This window comes from Temnothorax longispinosus, chromosome 4, assembly GCF_030848805.1.
Source record: "Temnothorax longispinosus isolate EJ_2023e chromosome 4, Tlon_JGU_v1, whole genome shotgun sequence".
NCBI lineage: Eukaryota > Metazoa > Arthropoda > Insecta > Hymenoptera > Formicidae > Temnothorax > Temnothorax longispinosus.
The window spans coordinates 20,515,229-20,534,658 of NC_092361.1; the positions used below are offsets into that span (position 1 = coordinate 20,515,229).

At 35.0% G+C, this 19,430-nt stretch overlaps 2 protein-coding genes across 2 annotated transcripts in view; one reads left to right on the forward strand and one right to left on the reverse strand.

The window, feature by feature from the left end:
• Nucleotides 1-1,714: 1,714 nt before the first annotated feature.
• On the reverse strand, nucleotides 1,715-10,722 carry Ir8a (Ionotropic receptor 8a). Its single transcript, XM_071776499.1, has 16 exons — nucleotides 10,281-10,722; nucleotides 9,789-9,941; nucleotides 9,390-9,593; nucleotides 7,373-7,539; nucleotides 7,039-7,230; nucleotides 6,629-6,799; nucleotides 6,275-6,472; nucleotides 5,696-5,917; nucleotides 4,879-4,978; nucleotides 4,430-4,607; nucleotides 4,042-4,225; nucleotides 3,773-3,894; nucleotides 3,548-3,695; nucleotides 3,294-3,463; nucleotides 2,794-2,915; nucleotides 1,715-2,413 (listed from the first exon to the last, which is right to left on the reverse strand). Exons 1-16 carry the CDS (start codon nucleotides 10,357-10,359, stop codon nucleotides 2,136-2,138), a joined length of 2,688 nt encoding a protein of 895 aa, XP_071632600.1. The 5' UTR covers nucleotides 10,360-10,722; the 3' UTR covers nucleotides 1,715-2,135.
• A 3,977-nt stretch (nucleotides 10,723-14,699) lies between these two features.
• Nucleotides 14,700-19,430, forward strand: part of LOC139811962 (uncharacterized) — a 29,310-nt gene continuing 24,579 nt past the window's right edge. The window contains exon 1 of the mRNA XM_071776500.1: nucleotides 14,700-16,455. Within this exon, the coding sequence (XP_071632601.1) occupies nucleotides 16,278-16,455 (178 nt within the window). The 5' untranslated portion in view covers nucleotides 14,700-16,277. The remainder of the gene's footprint in view (nucleotides 16,456-19,430) is intronic.

Here is a 19,430-nt window from a genome sequence, read left to right on the forward strand (position 1 = left end):
TGTAAAATAATGAGATAAATTAATTGATGTAAAAAAACAATTGCATCTAAGAAAATATATACAATTGCACGTACAAGCGAAAGAAATGTCATTATGCGAATACAATTAATTAAATGCAATATTGAATCTATATTCCATACAAACATTTTTCTTTCACTGACCTTGCAACAAGCCATTTTCGAAGATCATCGATCGTTTTCTATGGAACTCGCGAATGGATTTGTATTTTCGATTCCAATAGGATAACCACGATCTACATCACTTTCTCATCAAGTGATCGCGTCTTCGTGTGAAAGCCTTTATATTGACTTGCGGTAAATAACAGTTTATTCCCTACCTAGCATAAACCTCCTTTATTCTTTTGTTAGAAAAATTCACCAACCGTGACGCGCTCCGATCGAAGTGATCGAAACAATCGACCGATTACCTAAACTACTTTTGCTTTTATATTTACGTAACTCGGCGCTCAGCGCTTACAACGAAAACCAGTGAAAATAATGAGATTATAGGATATGTACAATTACATCGATGGAAAAAGAAAGATAGAGCAATGCTTTTACTAATAATGAATTTACAATCACAACCGTTTGCTTTAAGGCATTTACATTGTATTATACATTTTGGTAATTTATCATGTATCATAATATAAGAAAATTACAATCTCGCTTTTGTATAAATATAAATTCATCAATATGAATTAATATTTGCGATTATTATTCACTGAATATTTGCTTAAGAAACGACAGATTTATTATTTATCAGCAATGTTAAACTATAAATGATTAGACTCAAATAATATTTTCGAAAATTTGAACAAAATAATAAAAAATAAAAGTGATATTAAATTGTTAATTAAATGAATATTATCGTTTTTGCCTATCCTTATGCTCAAGAAGCAAAGCTATATACAATGTGAAAGTATTCGTGGATCATTGACCGCGCATAACATTGTAAATATTCCCGTGCAACAGTTTGTCAAAATATATAGTATACCACCTAAAAGACATTATACAAGCTTCTTTACTCGCGTCAAATCTGTTATAAAGATAAAATTTTTATTTGTTATTGAGTATTTGCTATAAGGTCTTTTGTGCGGTATATGAGATACCGCTGTCGAATTTCTTGATGAAATGACAGGTAGAGCATTCCATCTTTTGAATGTTTTCTTTATTCGAATCTGTCGTCTTTATTATTCTATTCTGTGTGAAAGCTAAACTAAGGTCATTACCCGAAAGACCGTGGCGACTTTAGAAGATGTTTCGTACCTTACTCAGGTAGAACAGCAAGTCACAATGGAGTCAAAATAATGTCAAAATGACGATTTTTTATCATTTTACTATCATTTTAACGTTATTTTGACTTTATTATGACTTGCTGTTCTTTCTGGGTATCTTGGATTTTGACAAAACATGAAATTATTTCTAAACTATTCTAATTTTAGTATTTTAATTGTACGTAAAATGATAAGAATAATCGATTAATGTAAAAAGGACACAGAGCTGTATTTAAAGATAAGGCACCACAGAACATTAAAATGCTAAAAATTACTTTGTTTCTATTTTTAATAGTCTCAAAGAAAAAAAATAAATAGGATAATTATATTTTTTAATATTTTTATTATTTAATATTTTTTAAATGGTATAAACATTTTGAAAAGAAGCATATTGTATATCCGTTTTTAATAAATATATATTATATTTAATTAAAAACATGGACTAATTCAACATTACATAATCAGTGACAATTAATTAATATTGAATTATTTTAATATAACAAAGCATAATATTTATCTATCAGTGTAACTGAAACACAGTTCAAACATAATTTTGAGAATTTTATGTCATACAATTTTTAACAAATATAAACAATCATTTAAATTTAATTTTCTGCACGATATTTTATTAATTAACAATGATTTTATAATGAAACAATATTGTCTAAATCCAACTAACTTTTGACAAATACACTAATCGTAACGCGAATAATTCATCTTAAAATCTACTTATTGACTTTTGTGATAGATTCTAAGTGTTAAAAGTGATTATAAAAGGAGAAAACTCTGAAAAACATATAAGGATTAACCAGAAATGATTTGCGAGTCCGTAATACGATGGATCATCGAGTGAAAATTTGATTCACTCTTTAGGGAAATGCCGTGGATAAACAGAAATGTGTGAAACACGGGGCGTGTGGCTAAGCTGTTTGCCAAAAAGTGCGTCAGTAGGCGCAGGCTTCATTTGAAGCTTCGATGCGATTTTCTGCATGATCTTGTCGTTCTCGGTATCCTTAATCGTCCTTTTGTCATTCGGCTTTCCTTTCTGAGAAGCGCCGCGTTTGCGATAGTAAAGAACTTCACCGGCCAAAGTGATCATCGCTAATGCCAGTCCAAACAAAGTCGCAATAAATACACCTCCTATATATAAAAATATTAGTTAGATATAAAATTTGAGTCAATTAGAAAAAATAAATATCAAATATATTATAATAATATAATAGCCAACTGGAATATTATTATAATTGTTTCGAAAAATAATTTTATTATTCGAAAAATTGTAATTACAATTGTTTCGAATAATAATTTTAATTAAATTTATGTATATATATTTTCTTTTGTGTTAATATATTATGTTTATATAATATCTAATTTTTAGTATCAAGAGACACGGTAGTGTCTCGTGCCAAGTACACGCGGAGCGAGACCGACCGTGACTCTTTTACGCGACGCGACGGGTTGCGAGTACCCGAGATGTTGAGATCTCGATAACGAGTGAACGGTAAGAAATGACGACGAACCCAAACTCTCTAACGTAATTCCCTCATTGTCATCGGAATTCGGACATTGGGCTTTCAACGTTTGATTCCAATACTTGGCTGCCAATGTCTCAAAGTATCTATCTTTCTGTAAATCGAGTATCCTGAAAGTAATATTATTTATGTCGGACATTTGTCGCATAAAATGACGATTTTGAGAAAACAATATTACATTTATGCATAATCTGTGCTGCTTAATCCATTCCCTCCAAATATAATCATTAATAACTATAATACATGAAAAAATTTTTTGCTGTATAGATTGTTACTATAAGTATGTACATATCATATTTGCTATTCTAGATTTGTCAACTATAGGTATTTACAATTGTATAAAAACTTGTGAGTTAGAAATATTCAACGGCAATAAAACATACAAATACAACACGCAACTACAATATGTTAACGATAATCGAAAGTATTTAATTGGAAAGTGAATGAATTAAGCGCAACAGAAAAATAGAAAAAAATCGATCAAAGACTTTCTGCTTATTTCTTCCTGCAAATGACTGCCTTGCTGCACGGCAATAGCATACGGTTGCTCGGCAAATACTTCGCCTACTTCCGTTAAATTGCAGTTCTTCGTTACTTCATATTTTATCTCCGACGAATCATGAATGAACGCAAACTCGGCATTTTCGCTTTCTATCACCTGAAAAATATCGGCGGATGCACTCCAACTAAATATTTACTGTCGCGTCTCACAATTCCTCAAGATTTTTCTTTTTTTTTGTACCTTCTTAAAACCATCCTCGGTAGTCTTGACCGGTCCGACTTGAGTAATGGCTTGCAAAATATGACCGTATTGTTCCTTTATCGGATAATCCCAGACGCGGTATTCTACTTGATCGCTGGTGCTATTTAATGTAATTTCTTTCCATACTCTACAAGCAAGTAATATGCATAATATTGTTGATCTTAACTATATATTTCATAAGAAAATGACATTCATTTTACACACGTATAAAGCTTATCCTCGGCATTTTTCATGTTTATGAAATATTGATGAGCACTAGAATTGGCCAGAACGGTATAATTTATGCGTGATTGCCTTGCCAATTGCTCCAATGATTGCACAGGTGACTATGTAATGAAACATACACGAATATTAGAGCGAGGGGAAATAATATGTCTTATTATTAGAAGATCAATATTTTGAGCAATTTCTACTGTCTGAATTAAATAAAAGAAAATCTCTTATAAATATAATGTGTAATAAGAGAGATATACCTGCATTCTTTCCACAGTAAGGAAAGCAGCTAAGTTTGCGGTAAAAGTCGCAAGCATCAGTACAACGAATAACCAATAAGCTGCAACCAGTGTTCTGCTTGATAACGCTTTTGGAGCTTCACCACCGCCCTGCGGCGTAAAAGATGTCAATGCGAACCAAAAGCTCTCTTTTAATGTGAATTCTCTGAAAAGTAGAATCTGCCTGTTAGACACGACAAGAAGGGAGAAGAAATATAAAATTTTTAGATATATTAAAAGTCAAATTACTGTCCCGCTAAATATGGCAAAATACATTTAATATATGAGATAGCTGCATGTGTTAGTTTGTAATATATAGTATAACAGAGAAAATAAGGCAGCAAAAATAAAAATATTATGAGATACATACCGACAAGGATAGGGGTAAAGTCGTTTATTGTTTCTTGCACTGTATGGTGAATATTTATCTAATATCCAAATCATGATACCGGTCAAAGTTAAAGCTCCCACGATACTTAGCCAGACTTCCAGTCTTAGTACCGTCATGAACTTAAATAAGGATGTTTTACGGACTGGCTTTCTCATTACTTGAAAATAAAAACTAACATAAATTATCCGTTCCATATTCAATTATCTACGTGCATCTTGAGTTAATCCCTCTCCCCCTTTCGCCTCAAATAGAGCTTGTATCATAAAGTGAAAAAAAGAAAGAAAAACAAAATAAGAATCGGAATGTACTATTCACTACTGAAAAAAAGAACATAAACGTTTGTTAAAACGCTACTATTTTATTTGCAAGTAATATTTATATAAAATACAACGCGTATTGTATTATAAAAAAAGATCTAAATTGCTTACCGATTAATATACCGGACTGTTCAAAATAGGGTGCAACAAAATCGATGACTTCTTCTCGCTCCGACGTCATTGTTAATGCCGCCACAGCAATATCAATTTCCTATCAATAAATAAATACACTTGCTATAGTCAGAGAATGTTGTCAAAAGTTACTTAAACTTTTAAAGGGATGGTGTAGTGGCAGTAATTACCGACATTTTTTTGAACACACAAAACTTTGAATTGGCTTTATGGAATTGAAAAAACTTTTTTACAGAATTAAAGTACGCACAAAAACGGAGGGTGCTGCAGTCGATTTTACATCGTTTTCGGATTTGTACAATTTTAGAAGACCGAAACTATTGCTAATACTGTAAATATTGTATATACGAATACTGACATTTGCACTGGTCTAAATATTTTTTAGTTTAAATAATTTTTTATTTTTCTTTAATTATTAAATTATATAACTGCATTGTAATAAAAATAATAGAAATTATTAAAGACTATACAGTTAAAACTGGCTTATACATTGTACCTGTATAGAACATATATAATAGTGTTCTAAATTGTATATACCTGTATTCCGATATACATTGTCAGCGCTAAGAATCTATAGTATAAGTGCATTCTAGATTTTCAACAGAATATCGGGAAGCAGCTAACAACATAATAAAACAAAATAAGAAAAAATTCCTGCGTTCTATCAATTTGAACAAAACTTAGCATTCTTGAAGCAATTAATTGCAAATGATTCAAAGTGATATTCAAAGAAAAGTGATATTCAAAGAAAAATGTGTTAAATGTGAACAGAAAATTTTGAAAAAGTTAGACATACTCCTTTAGCCAGATCACCTATCAGACCGTTCCATTCGCCATTAGGCAATTTTCTGCCAAACTCGTGATCTTCAGGGATAACAAAATCGTAATCGAACTGCATCTCCTCGGATAATTTTCTCACAAAATCTATACAGTAACCTTCCCAGATTTCCTTTCCGTCGTCGTCTCGCATTTCTTGGCCTGTCACTGGGTCTTTTTTAACTACGGTCCATGGTACTGCCTATTCCAGATTAATCAGAACAACATTAAATTAACTTTTGCTACACTCGCGTTTACGTGTCTCTTGATTAACTGGTGAAATACCAAAATAATTCTGGAAACTGTATGAATTATCCTCCATATATAAATAAAGTTATAAATTAACTTATGTACGATTAAAAGAATAATTAATTATTAAATTAATTTTAAATTAAATAAAATCAACGATAAAATTAACAATGCATCTGATTATCGTTTAACGTTACAAAATACTTTGAGTATATAATCATTTTGTAATTATTTCTTGTCTAAATGTATAACGTTATTTCTTCTTGATAGAACGCAACGAAACGAAGCTTTAGCGAAATGTGGTTCTTACCGGTGCCGTTCCAATCCGGAAGAATCGCCTGGCTGGTTCTATTTTCCTCCCGTCTGCTTCTTTAATTTTTGTACGTCTCGTCCAAGTTGCGAGCGCATCTACATAGCCATGACTAACCGATTGTAACTCGATTTCTGCCTTGTAAGTGATCATCGCCTTGTCTGTCAAATATTCGAAAGTGTCGTTACTGTCCAATCTCTAGAACGTAGACAAGTAGACTTATTTAAGCACATGTTTAATTACCTTTGCGTTTAATTCTAAATAAAAAATACTTTAATATAAACGTAATATGATTTAGACAGACTCGAGGACAGACTTTATTCTTTTAACAGATTTCACTTTGGCAATACTTACTGTCATTAAAATTTTGTTAAACGTTTCCGCTGTAATGTTCGAACCTGAAGTGGAATTAACGGGTTTATCACACTGACCTGTCTTTGGAGTTACACTTACACCCGCCCTTTGAACATCGCTCATCAAACTTACGATCAAGCCGATCAAACGTTTGAAATAATATGGGAATATCTAACGTAACATAACTTTTTAATTATTTTACTTCTTCTTTATAGATTATAAACGCATTTATTGGAAAAGAATATTTTTCATAATAAAAGAAAATACAAAAGAATTTACTTCAATATTTGCCAATACATTAATTACATTAATGACAGCTTTTATATTTGCTGGATAATACATTTTTTCGTATAAGATAGCAAATATTTGCAGAATAATTCCATAAAAATTTTCATCTTATTGAGACTGACCTTAAAATTTTGGGGGCAGTTGCAGGTCACGTCACCCATTAAACGACAACAAATGTCAGTCTTCATATTAAGAACGGTGAATGAAACATTTAACTGAAGATTACCGGTGATATATCGAAACTCGTGATAATTATTGTCTGTAAATACTAAATTCCAAATACCCTCCCTTCTAACGAGTCCTCCGCCAATGGCCTGAAAAATTGTTTCCACTTTATAATCTGTTTACACTTAGACACAATGTGTTTTAAAGATTTATAAAATATAAACATTCAATTATCTTATCATATAGGAACAATTAATTAAAAACCAAAACCGATACAAATAAATCTCTCACCGTTTTAAACAGTTCTTCCATTTTTTGGGTGCTAGCATAAATGACATAATAAGACGGTGACGGTCGCATACTCCGTATTTTCGACACAGTTCTTTCCGTCAATTCGTCGATGACCACCAATCTAATTATCGAATTTCCGATAAGATAATAAAGGCTCTGATTTAGCTCTAAAATCATTATTACATCTGATGTAGTCAATGTTAAATTAAATTGTCTAGTTTTTATTTTAACAATACTTTAACAACAAATAACTTTTTCTCAAACTCAAAGAAAAAGGGCAATTGTTTCTGACAGACTTTTATGCTATGTACATTAGTTTGAACACTAAAGCGAAATATCATATTATTTAATGGAAAAATAACTTTGAGAAATTTGGGATTAAAGTTGCAAAAAAGCTATATTTTAACGTAATTCGTCATACTGCTTAATTTTGTTCTTATTCCTAAAAAGAATTGTTTTCTACAAATACGTTGGATACTATGAAAGTAGATTCTCTTTTAAGATCAAGCCATTAGATTTATTCAAAATGAACTATGTTTAGACCATTTCAGATAGACAGATGTACTAGATTCGATCCATTGATTAGATTAAATCTTGTGATTAGGTAATTCCGTTTTATTTAAAATAATCCAGCTAATTTTTTATGTTGAGGACAGTAACATGCAACATTGAATATGTTTGAACATTATATATGATGTATTTTAATATTTAGTTTTATTCGTTTGGCTCGACTGAGTCTCTGCATTATATTGTCATAGCAAAGAAATTTAAAATTAAATAATCCGTGATTATCTACATTCTACGACACTTCTGATATCCATTTTGAAGAAAAAGATATACCAATCAAAAAGATTCTACTGACATCGGATAACTCTGACTTCAATAGAATTGTCAGCTAAAGTGACATTGTTTATTATTATTTTTGAAGAAAATTTCTTAAAAGAAATACTTGAGAAGACTTGCTTTGAACAGATAGCATCGAAATGTTGAAGCCATCAGATTTTTTCAAAAGAAACGCGTTGCTAAGATAAAGCACTAACTATATTTTCTTATGCGATACATGGAATTGTTGAAGTTCTACAGAATTGTTTGAGATTTTGTCAGAAAGCAAAGTTTACCATCAGATTATCCGACTATTTCTCCATTAAACTTCGAAGAACTTCGAAAAACTTCACGTACTGTATAATAAGTTGCATTAGATTCCACGTAAATTCTATATATAATATATTTGAAACGGAGCAGATCAATATAATAGATTCGTTAAGGAATACAATGCAGCGAAATCAGTCAACCAACTTCGATTTCTTTGAAGAGCTCGATGACATTACGATTGAATCATACCGGCATAAACAAAAACTAAGTCAGTTACTCAATGATCTGCTATAAAAGAATGAAAAACAACGCTTGCAATTTATTTATCCAAGATGAGGATATTAACAACACTTTTTTATCATAGTACAATCCTTTGCTTATACCCAAAGTAAAGAATGTTCATCACTTAAAAGATTTTGCATACCGCGACATTTAGAATTTGATAACTTTATTAGAAGACAGAAAATCATATGAACTTGCAAGTTCATACTTTCTAAACGTATTAGCGATATATTTATCAACTTGGATAGCTCTGATGAAAAACCGCAAAAAAAGAAAGAAAAAGGGAGGTGGGGAAGAGAGTGGAGTTTTATGTCAGAATGAAACGAATTTTGACCACCTATATAAAACTATTGAACTATTCCATTATTAATTTCTCCATCATTTTCTAAGAATTGATGTACGAATAATGGCTGTCGCGAGTAAGATATGGATCAAGTTCTTTTGAAAAATCATAACGTGATAAAGCATTTTTGAAATTATAAAAAAATTGCAAGAAATGACTTTTTTCTTCTGATACTTTTGATTAAGCTACATAATTTGCAAAAGAAGATATTATGTGCAATACAGAGTACAATAAAACAAGTTGTGCAGAATAATACGTGTAGCATCAGCGTAATGTAAATAATCGCTAGTCTGTGCGCACCTCTTTCATCTTCAAAGATCAAACCAACGTCCGTTGCGTTTTTCATAATCAAAAGATCATCAATCGCTTGAACGTATGGGCATATACTGCAGTCGCCACGTTTGTATACTATTCCCCTCTCATCCGCGACATTTCGTAGTTTATCCCAACCTGTCCACGTCATATCTAGTATGATACTTATTCCTTTATACAGAACGGCGCAGACTGTCGGGAAAATAAAGAAGAATATTTTTGAATTGTGCAGCCCACCTCATTACAAAAGATCACTTTCTAATGTAAAGAATAAAGAAATGGTTTGCACTTTACATATACGTGCATGTAAAAGACAACAATACCTTGAAAGTAAAAAGTAAAAATTGAATAACAATATTTTCTAATTTGTACGATACACAAGAATACCTTTCTCGAAACTTGCGTCTACGTTCTCGCGATTCACCGTGACAGTAGAAACGTGAACGGTGATCATATCATTAGCAAAAATTCGTTCTGCCTCTGGAACCGCGTCGTTTAATATGCCCAAAATAGACGAATCGGATTCCTCTATCACGACCACTTGGAAATAAGAAAGAAGTATCAGCCTCGTTAATCACATCGAGGAATCATTACTATTATTGCGCTTTATTATATTTTTTGATATTTATAGACTATACTGTTTTAAAATTGTTATTTTGCAACGAAACAGATGTATCTTATACGGCTAAGGCTAAGGCACCCATTGGTTTAACGTTAGAAGTAAAAATTATAGAATTATAAAAACCTAAAAGAGAACAGATCTTGTCAAACGTAATATTGGCAGACAAATTGGTAAATACAGTTGAAAGAAAAAATGAAAAAAGATATCTCGTTTGTATATTATACTAGCCCCCGCGTGTAAAACTACTTTGTACTTACCCAAATCCATTGGCGTTTGACAAAGCACAAATGGCAGAAAGAAAACGAGAGTCAACATGGACGACGTTCTCGTTGACATAGCGAAATGGAGTAAGGTCGCACGAATGAACGAGGAATACTTTTGTCTCGTTTCGGCCAGCAGGTACCAGAACAATGTGATATGAACGTCATGGCGCAATGAAGCGACTATGGTCACGCCTGCGCCGATGCCAGTGGCACGACGTTTTGCTTATGAATATTATATATCGGTACCCATCGAATCTCTCATGAATCCTTTTTTCCTGCCCAGCACGACCATCGATTTATCGTGCGGTACGTAAAGTCCGCGTGCACAATTCTGCGTCCAGATCGATGAGTATCAGAAAACGACAGATTCGGTTATTCATATATGCCCCTTAAGAATCACCGCACTACTTTCAACGGATGTGATTTCACTTCCAGATTTCATTAGATTTTTATTGTTATCTAACATATTTTTATGTCTTTCCAGTAGACAAATGATAATGTTATCCAAATTATATTAATCCGAGGCAAATCAAGCACAATTATTGTCTATTTGTTGTCACAATTATTATTCTCGTTTATCACATAATCGATGTCATTATCAACAGCGACAGTTAAAAGAGCAGCGAAGATGACGACTAAGATAACGACCGGATCCATTAGCATTACAATTATTTTCGATGACGCAATGAGGGTAGTTTTCAAAAGTATTGTATTTTAAACAAGAATAAGATAACATAGTATAAACATGAAGTTATGGAAGAAAATTAACTTTAATGTTAATATTTATTTAATACATGCGACACGCGACTAATGAAAATTAAAGTAAGTTAGATAAGTCAGATAACATTTAATTCCGAATAAGTTATAATGTAATTTTAATTAGAGACGTGCTTTTATCACAATTTCCTATTTTCTATATTTATTAATGCTCACGATTTAAATACTACACGTTCTAGAATCTTTCGCATCGTTTTTGCTGGAAGAATTAAGGCGATCGTTAAATTGCGTCACCAAAGTCGTCGTAATCGTACAATATGTCACTAACTCAATTGTGTTCTAATTATTGTAACGACTATATGTGTCTAATTACAGTGAAAAATTATCTTTTATAGCGTGTTATTAATCAGATATATTGTTAAATGTAGGTATATTACATTGTAGTTATTATTATAACTGTCTATATGTCTTTCAAAGCCTTTAACAACCTTTAATAAATAATGAAACGACGATATTAAGCTTCCATAACACTGTCCACTACGACAAAATAATCGATACGCATATTATTGATTCACTGTATAATACATATGTCATACACCACATCGTTACTGCAGGTAATCGCAAGTCGCTCGCTGAAAATTCCAAGCACCTAATCGATAGTACGCTACGCCACACTGACATTCCAGAAGCTAGTATACGAAAGATATACATTTTTAATAACATTTTTCCTTTCTTTGTAACGTGAGAAACGTAGTGAAAAAATAAATAGTCATAATTTACTGAAAATTAAATAGATTTACTAGAAAATGCAGACGGAATAATGCGAGTTTGTCGGGATTCTATTTTCGTGGATGATGTATACGTGTGTGTATATCTTTGTCTTTCTAACACGCAAACAATAATGATAACAGATAATATGTATATTCCTTATGATGTACGGACAGAACGGTTGCTAAAGTATATCTAAAATTTAGCTAAATACATATTACTATAGATCTAAAAATAACGTTAAAGCTGATTGCTAGAATGTCAAAACTTTTTGCAGCTTATTATCATGCTTGAGCGTACTACATAATTATTTTGATGGTCCAAAGAAATTTATTTCAGATCTGTATCTAACTAAAACTTTCATTTATTAAAACTTTTAAAAGTTTCAAATAACATTCGAAACAATTTGTATCATTATATGTGATTAAATTATTTGGGAACTTTCTAAAGAAGTATTTAAAAGAAGAATGGGTTCATTACTAATTATAATATGCTATTATATTATGAAACAACTGTATAAAATTGTACAATCGATATTGCATTTGTTCAAGTCGCGGTACTGTCCACAAAATATTCCGAGATCGTGCTCCGAGGCTGATCAGTTTCCACTTGGACAGACAGTGGACTCGATGATGCGCGGTCACGAGGAACAATGGTGTCTTAAATCTTAAATCAAGATCGCATGGATGACATCGCAGATGTTTAGACGGACGTCGAATCGCGGCAGGTGCAAGAACGAGATGATTCGATAATTCTTGCGTTATTTTTAGATTCCAAAGTCCATAGTTTAGAATTTTTCATTCCAAAAATTAAGAAAAAGGGTATTATAATTGAAAACTAATGCTGAAAAAATTTTTTTATCATTGAAGCAATCATGTGGCGGGGGCTGAGTTATCTTTTGAATAGCTCACGCGACGGTTACAATCGATTATCTCATCCATTATTCTGATTCAATTAACGATTAATTGTGGAACAGACAAATGTACAGGTCGAGTCATAAATTCTATTCCTAAGCAAACTGGATTTATTTTATAACTAAAATAAAAAGCAGCATGAAAGAAATATGTATATACACATTTTATTAATTGAAATTATAAACTAATCATATAAAAACGTAACTATTGAAGATGTCCACTTTTTTACTTCAATTTTTTTCACACGCCTCGGTTGAACTTCTTAACTCTTGCAGCGTACGGAATCTTTTGACGCTGCTGCCAAACCAGCCTTCAGAGCCTCGATATTTCGGTGAGGCTTAGAACAAATCTTTTCGTCTAAATCGAATCCATGTTCTAAAAATGGTGACTTGGTGAAGGCAGCGTCGATATTCATATGAGTCATGATCGAGTCATGATGCTTTTTAGTTATGAAATAAATTTTTTTTAGGAACAGAACTTATAAAATGACTATATCTTTAGAAAAAATTTATATTTTTTTATAAGTATCATAATTTTAAATCAAAAGAAATGTTTGATCTTTTTTATATAAAAATATATATTGAATCGCCCGCGAGTATTAAAATATAGGAATGGAGAATGTAATTTATATTGAATCCTGAAATTTATATTAAATATTTGTGTTTCTCAAACGGAAAAACCGGGAGGAGTCAAAACTCTCGAGCGTTCGATTATATGACTGTGACAACGAATGTCATCGTGCAAATGGGAAAGAAGAAGAAATATTTATTTTCTATTATTTTATTTTTTTATTTGCCTTTTTACCAAACATTGGGGGGGGGGAGAACAATCATTTTTATTATGTTTATGAATAAAATGTGTAAAAATGCAAATGTACACATAAAAATTTATCATCGATAATTGATAAGATCACAATTTATTTTACCAACTACTAGTATGATGTATTTTTATACATAAATTTGTATATATTTTATAATATACATACATATATAGATCAGTATAATTTACCCATAATATATTTTATTTAATAGTTTATTTATATTATAATTTGCAGATAAAATTTAATTTAAGAAATTAATTATTATACAAACAATTATAAATCATAGATATAAATAAGAATTATTGCAACGTGCTATAACTGTTGCGTAAAATTAATTTGTTTACAATTATTTATATCAGTAAAATACTATATATTAAAAAGAAAAGATTTACCTACAAATTACCAAGAAACGTCTTTGGCAGGATTTAATTTTCTTCTCGTCAGATGTCATCAATGTGCATGAATCAAGTAATCATATTGCGGAAATCTTAAACCAATGACCTCGCTTCGACGCCATTTTTGCCTCCAAGAATGGGGAACGCCATTAAAAGTTGCGTATATTGCATATAAATCACACAGCAGTCACACGAATCATTTTGTATATATTTTGTAATATATACATATATCAGTATAATTTATACATATAATAATTTATTTAATAATTTTTTTGTACTACAATTTGCAGATAATTTTTAATTGAAGACATTAACTTTATAATTAATTATTGCAAACATTATTAATTACAAACAATCCATTATCACTCACAGACAGTACGCATACATGTGCGGATTAACTTTAATCTCGGTTTAACTCGCTTATAATTTTTTTCTAACTTTTACAAAAGAATAAAAGTTTACGATATAAGAATTTAAACCGAGATTAAAGTTAACTCGCATTGATAGAAATGGATATCACACACAGCCGACCAATGGTTGAAGTTTTTCTTCCATCGGCTCGACCAATCTGAAATTTTTACGTTAAACTGGCCAATTACAATTGGCGACGCGAAGTATATGTAATTCGGATGCCGCTCGGATGGAACGCGGTCGAACGGAGCGCTCGCGAGACCGACCACGCGCGCGTGCGCCTTGCGGAGCGAGCGGAAAGCGAGATCACGTGCCTCACTAGAGAGCCGAGAGAGCGTGGTAACTGGTAACTGTCAATGGACGATCGCTCGGGCCACGCGCAGGCGCGCCGCGGGTGACCCGACAACGTCAACGTCGCCCGTTGGGTCGCGAAACAGTGGTCTCGACACTCTCGACAGTCGTCGCTCGTCGCTCGGCTGTTCTTTCCGTAGTCGGTAGTCCCGGTAGCGGTTTCGCGTTTGACAGTGTGGCGCGGTCGGACTGTCGTGCGATCGTATATATCCACGAGGGGGCCCGTTCGGGGCCCAGGCGAGAGAGGAACGACGTCGGGATCGCGCGCGCGAGACACATAACAGCCTACCACAGCCTACAACCACGATGACACATTCGGTAACGTCGTCGACAACGAGCGTACCTGGGACAAGCGCGGCTACGGCGATCGCGACTGCGACCGAGACGATAACAACGACGGCGTTACAACACCGTACTCGTTTAATACCACGATAGTGCGTCGCTGCGGCCCAACGACGAGGGAAAGGGGGAGAGCGTGCCGAGTTCCCCGTTCTCGGACGCGGATGCGTCGCGTCCTGCACTTTAAACGAGAGATACACACATGCCCGTTCGAGTTCCAGGAAACGCTTAGAACGCGAGAGCGATACACGTGAAGGAAGAACGAGAGAGAGAGAGAACGCGACTGTCGAAGGAATACAAGTGAATCCGAATTGATCGTACGTATCGGCGCGACGCGGGGAAAGCGAGTGAAAGACAGAGAAAGAGAGAGAGAGAGAGAGAGGGAAAAAAAGAACAGGGTTACGAGGCAGGCGGGCGCCATTCGGAAGTAACAGTGTCAAAGCACACTCGGCGCTCGCGATTTCTTTTCGCGTTCGCGCGAACCCGTCGTGCGCGGGCATATCTGGAACGCGCGATGGGACGAGCGAGCGCGCGTGCCGTCGTCGACGTACGTCAACGTGCGTGAAGTGGCCTGGTGCGGAGTGTGAAAGAGTCCAGCCAGACAGACGGCCCCGTCCCGTCCCGTCCCGTGTCGCTTGGCGCGCGCGAGCGAGCGAGCTCCGTCTCCGTCCAACCAGTCGCAGTCGTCGTCGGGCCCGCGGCGCGCCTCTCTCGCTCCTGCCTTCGCGACGCGAGCGGCGACCGCCCCGCGTTCCGCCTGTTCGCCCAGCGGAGTTTTCACCGCGGCGACACGCGTTACATTCCGCGTACGTGTGCGGCTCCAGGCCCCAGGAGGAGATTACGCGCTCCGCGACGGGGAGACGCGCGACCGGCCCCGCCGTACGTGCCTTCCGAGGGGGGGCCACCGAATCCGGGACCCGAGGAAAGAAGGAAAAGAGGAAATTCCCAGATAATGGAGGGCCCCGCGTGCACCGTGGACTGAGGTGATCGGTCGCGAAAATTTTTCCCGTGTCTCGTATCTCTGCGGGAAAGACAGAAGTGGAGAAGGTGGCGGAACGGAAGGAGGAGGAGGAAGAGACAGCAGCGAGAGAAGGAGAAAGAGAGAGAGAGAGAGAGAAAAGACAGATTAGGTTAGGCTGAACTCACGTTCCCCCCTCCCTCTCCATTCCTCTGCTGTGCAGTGTGCGGCAGCAGAGCAGACCAGGGCGCTCCATCTCGCTTCGATGTGCACGCCCGTTTCCATCTGATTTGTGCACGCTCGAGGGACGAGGACGGCATGACGGAGAGGGAAGAGAAGAGATCGAGGAAAGAGTGGTGCGAGGATCCGCGGAGAAACGCTGGAAAAATACAAATGCCGATCGCCGATGGGATTTCGGTCGCTGAATCGACGGCGGCGGTCCACCACGTACCCCTCACCGTCACCGGCATGTCTCGTCTCGTCGACAGACTTTCAGGTTAGTGCGCTCGTGGTTACACGCGTGTTGTAATAGGTGCTTTCCATTTACATCAAAACTCGGATAATTCTCACTTGTGAGAATGACGTCGTTCTATCCTTTTTGGCAATTAATGAATAATAAAGACAGAATGACATCACAAGTGAGAATTATCTGAGTTTTGATGTAAACGGAAAGCAACTAATATATATATATATATACGCGAGTCATACATCTGCATCCGCGCTCGCGCTCGCTAGCGCGCTCGTGAATTTAGTCGGCGCGAAGTCGCATAGTCGCGTGTCGCGACAGTTCGCACGAACGTTTCCACTCTGGGGTCCCTCCACCTCCCCTCCCCCCCTTCCGACCAGACGAGACGGTCTTTCTGTTCCCAGACGGAGGTGTCGGAGGAATTTGTCTGCGATTTTTATACGATTTTCTATACGCGCCTCTGAATTGCACGGCTCTTTATTCGTTACGAACGATATTCGGCTTTAGAAGTTCAAATATAATCAAATAATGCGTATCTCTCGATCGTTATTCGATTATATTTGAACTTCTAAAGCACGTACGTGCTTCGTTAACGTTAAGAAGGGCCAAATATCTTTCGCAACGATAAAGAGCCGTGCATTTAAGAGGCGCATATAAAAATTCCTCAGACGACACCTTCGTCTGGAAGTAGGAACAGAAAGACCGTCTCGTCTTGTCTTGGGGAACATGTAATATTATGTCACGTGTTGCACAAAAGTAGAAAGAAAAGCGTTTCAAGATCGCACCCATGTATTTTTATCGTTTATAAAAACGTCAACGTTTTTAACCGTCTCGTCAACGATAGCTCGTAGAGGTTGTCTAAAAAAAAAAAACGTTATTATATAATAAAAAATGATGGTTTAATTTGATCCAACTAGCCACATTTACTGAATCGTAATCCTTGCTCCGTGAATTACGATTCAATAAATGTGGCCAGTTGGGTCGAATTAAACAATCGTTTTTGTTAGTTATTATTAGCGAAGCGAAGGGTTTTATTTTCTGGTTATTATAATCTTCGAAATTTGAAGGTATCGGTACGCGAGAGCTGTACGATCAACCGCGCGGTGTTAAATGGAAATGTATGTAGCGAGCAGCGCGGAGTAGACAGAATAAAAAAGGCAGAACCGTAGACGACGACACTGTAGAGTTTGTGCGAGACACAGTGTTCCCATACGTCTAACGATCTTTTTTTTCTTCTACCTTCTCTTTACTTCCTCGGATATTCGCGGTACAAGGCGCCAGCCGTCGCTTTTTTTTTATATATGTAAATGGCCCGATTCGAGTATAAAGAAGTGTGATGATGACCGATGCATCCTGAATTTCATCAAATGTCCGAAGTGTAACAAGAACTTAAAAAAAATTATATCAAGTATCTGTATTTTGTGATTTTTGATTAAGTAAATTAACGCAGAGAGAGAGAGAGAGAGAGAGAGAGAGAGAGAGAGACGTAGGCACGCACATATGTACGTATATATCAATGCACGTTCGTATATTACACGTACATGGCAGCAGACAGACAAATGCCGACAGACCGATACCGGATAGACAGAGAAAGAGAGAGTGTGTGAGAATGTTTCAGAATTCACAGTTTAATCCAAAGGGAATGATTCTACGTAAAAAAAGTGAGTTTAAATTTTAAAATACATTTTTTTTATATATATAGAAAACTGTTTCAAGAAAAATGACTTTTAAAGTTTGTATGAGTATAAATTCTAAAGACTACATAAAAAGAACGTTTTATTCGTCAGAAACTATTGGATGTAAAATATTTCTAATGTAAGGAATAATATATATATAGAATAACATAACTTTGCATCTGAAATCGGATTGTATCATGCATTTTGGGACACTTGTGTGCATAGTCGTATTACAAAATTAGAAAAAAAAAAGGATTTTCTGATGTAATCCTTTGGAAAGTTTGACTTCCTCGAAATATCGGGTTTGAAGAGGATTTTGAAAGGTTTCTTTCATCGACAGAAAAAAATGTGCGATATTTTCTCGTGCATCTCTAAAAATATATATGTGCATTAAAAATTATAAAAATGAATAACAAAATGTTTTCTATGAGCGAATTGATACGGATCAAACTGTTTACATAATCTTATATCATATATAGTATTATGTATTACATATATTGAAATAAAAGTTTTATATTGCATGTTATTTGACAAATTTAAATAGATGTCCGAATATAAAGCCGAGTAGAGTTCAAATTGCTGAAAATCCGCTTACGCACATACGCACGCACGCACACACGCACGCACACTTGCGAGAATTGACTATAATAATAATAATACGGTAAAGAGTATTAAAACAAAATTGCGTAATATTTATAACGATTTATTGATAATTCTATAATGATTTCGCCCATCTATTTTCGTATTTAACTATAATTCAAATAGATTCAAGATTAACCGAACTACTTGAAAATTTATAGAACCAGTGTTAAGATCGGAAAGAAAAAATTGCGCTAATAATTTGTTACATTTTACATTGTCGCAAAATCGAATAATACGATTTTTCTACAAATTCTTTTTCTCCGTGATAGAAAGTTGCAACGTCATACAATTTTTCGTTGTTGGCTACGTTTTGATTTCAAATGGATTGTAAAATGTAAAAATTAATTTCTAAACCCTTCTTTATTTTCACTTTCACATTATCGCGTGAATTCTCCAGCACGGTCACTCCGGGCTATGGTTCCCCATACTCAACTGCTAAAAAATTCCAACATTTTTCGGGCTTCCGTATCATCACACACCCACCATCTCGATTTTATTGAGAATCGATATTTGACGCGAGTTCAGTTATTCAAACGTTTGACAGTTTTCATATTTTGCCTCTAGGAGGAATTAATCGCTCGTCGTAATTTTTTTTCAATTACATCTTTAATTCTTATTTTAATCTTATGTTAGCTTATAAATATAGTAGATACGTTTCTCTTATTAAAAAGATCGGAAACACGTTCT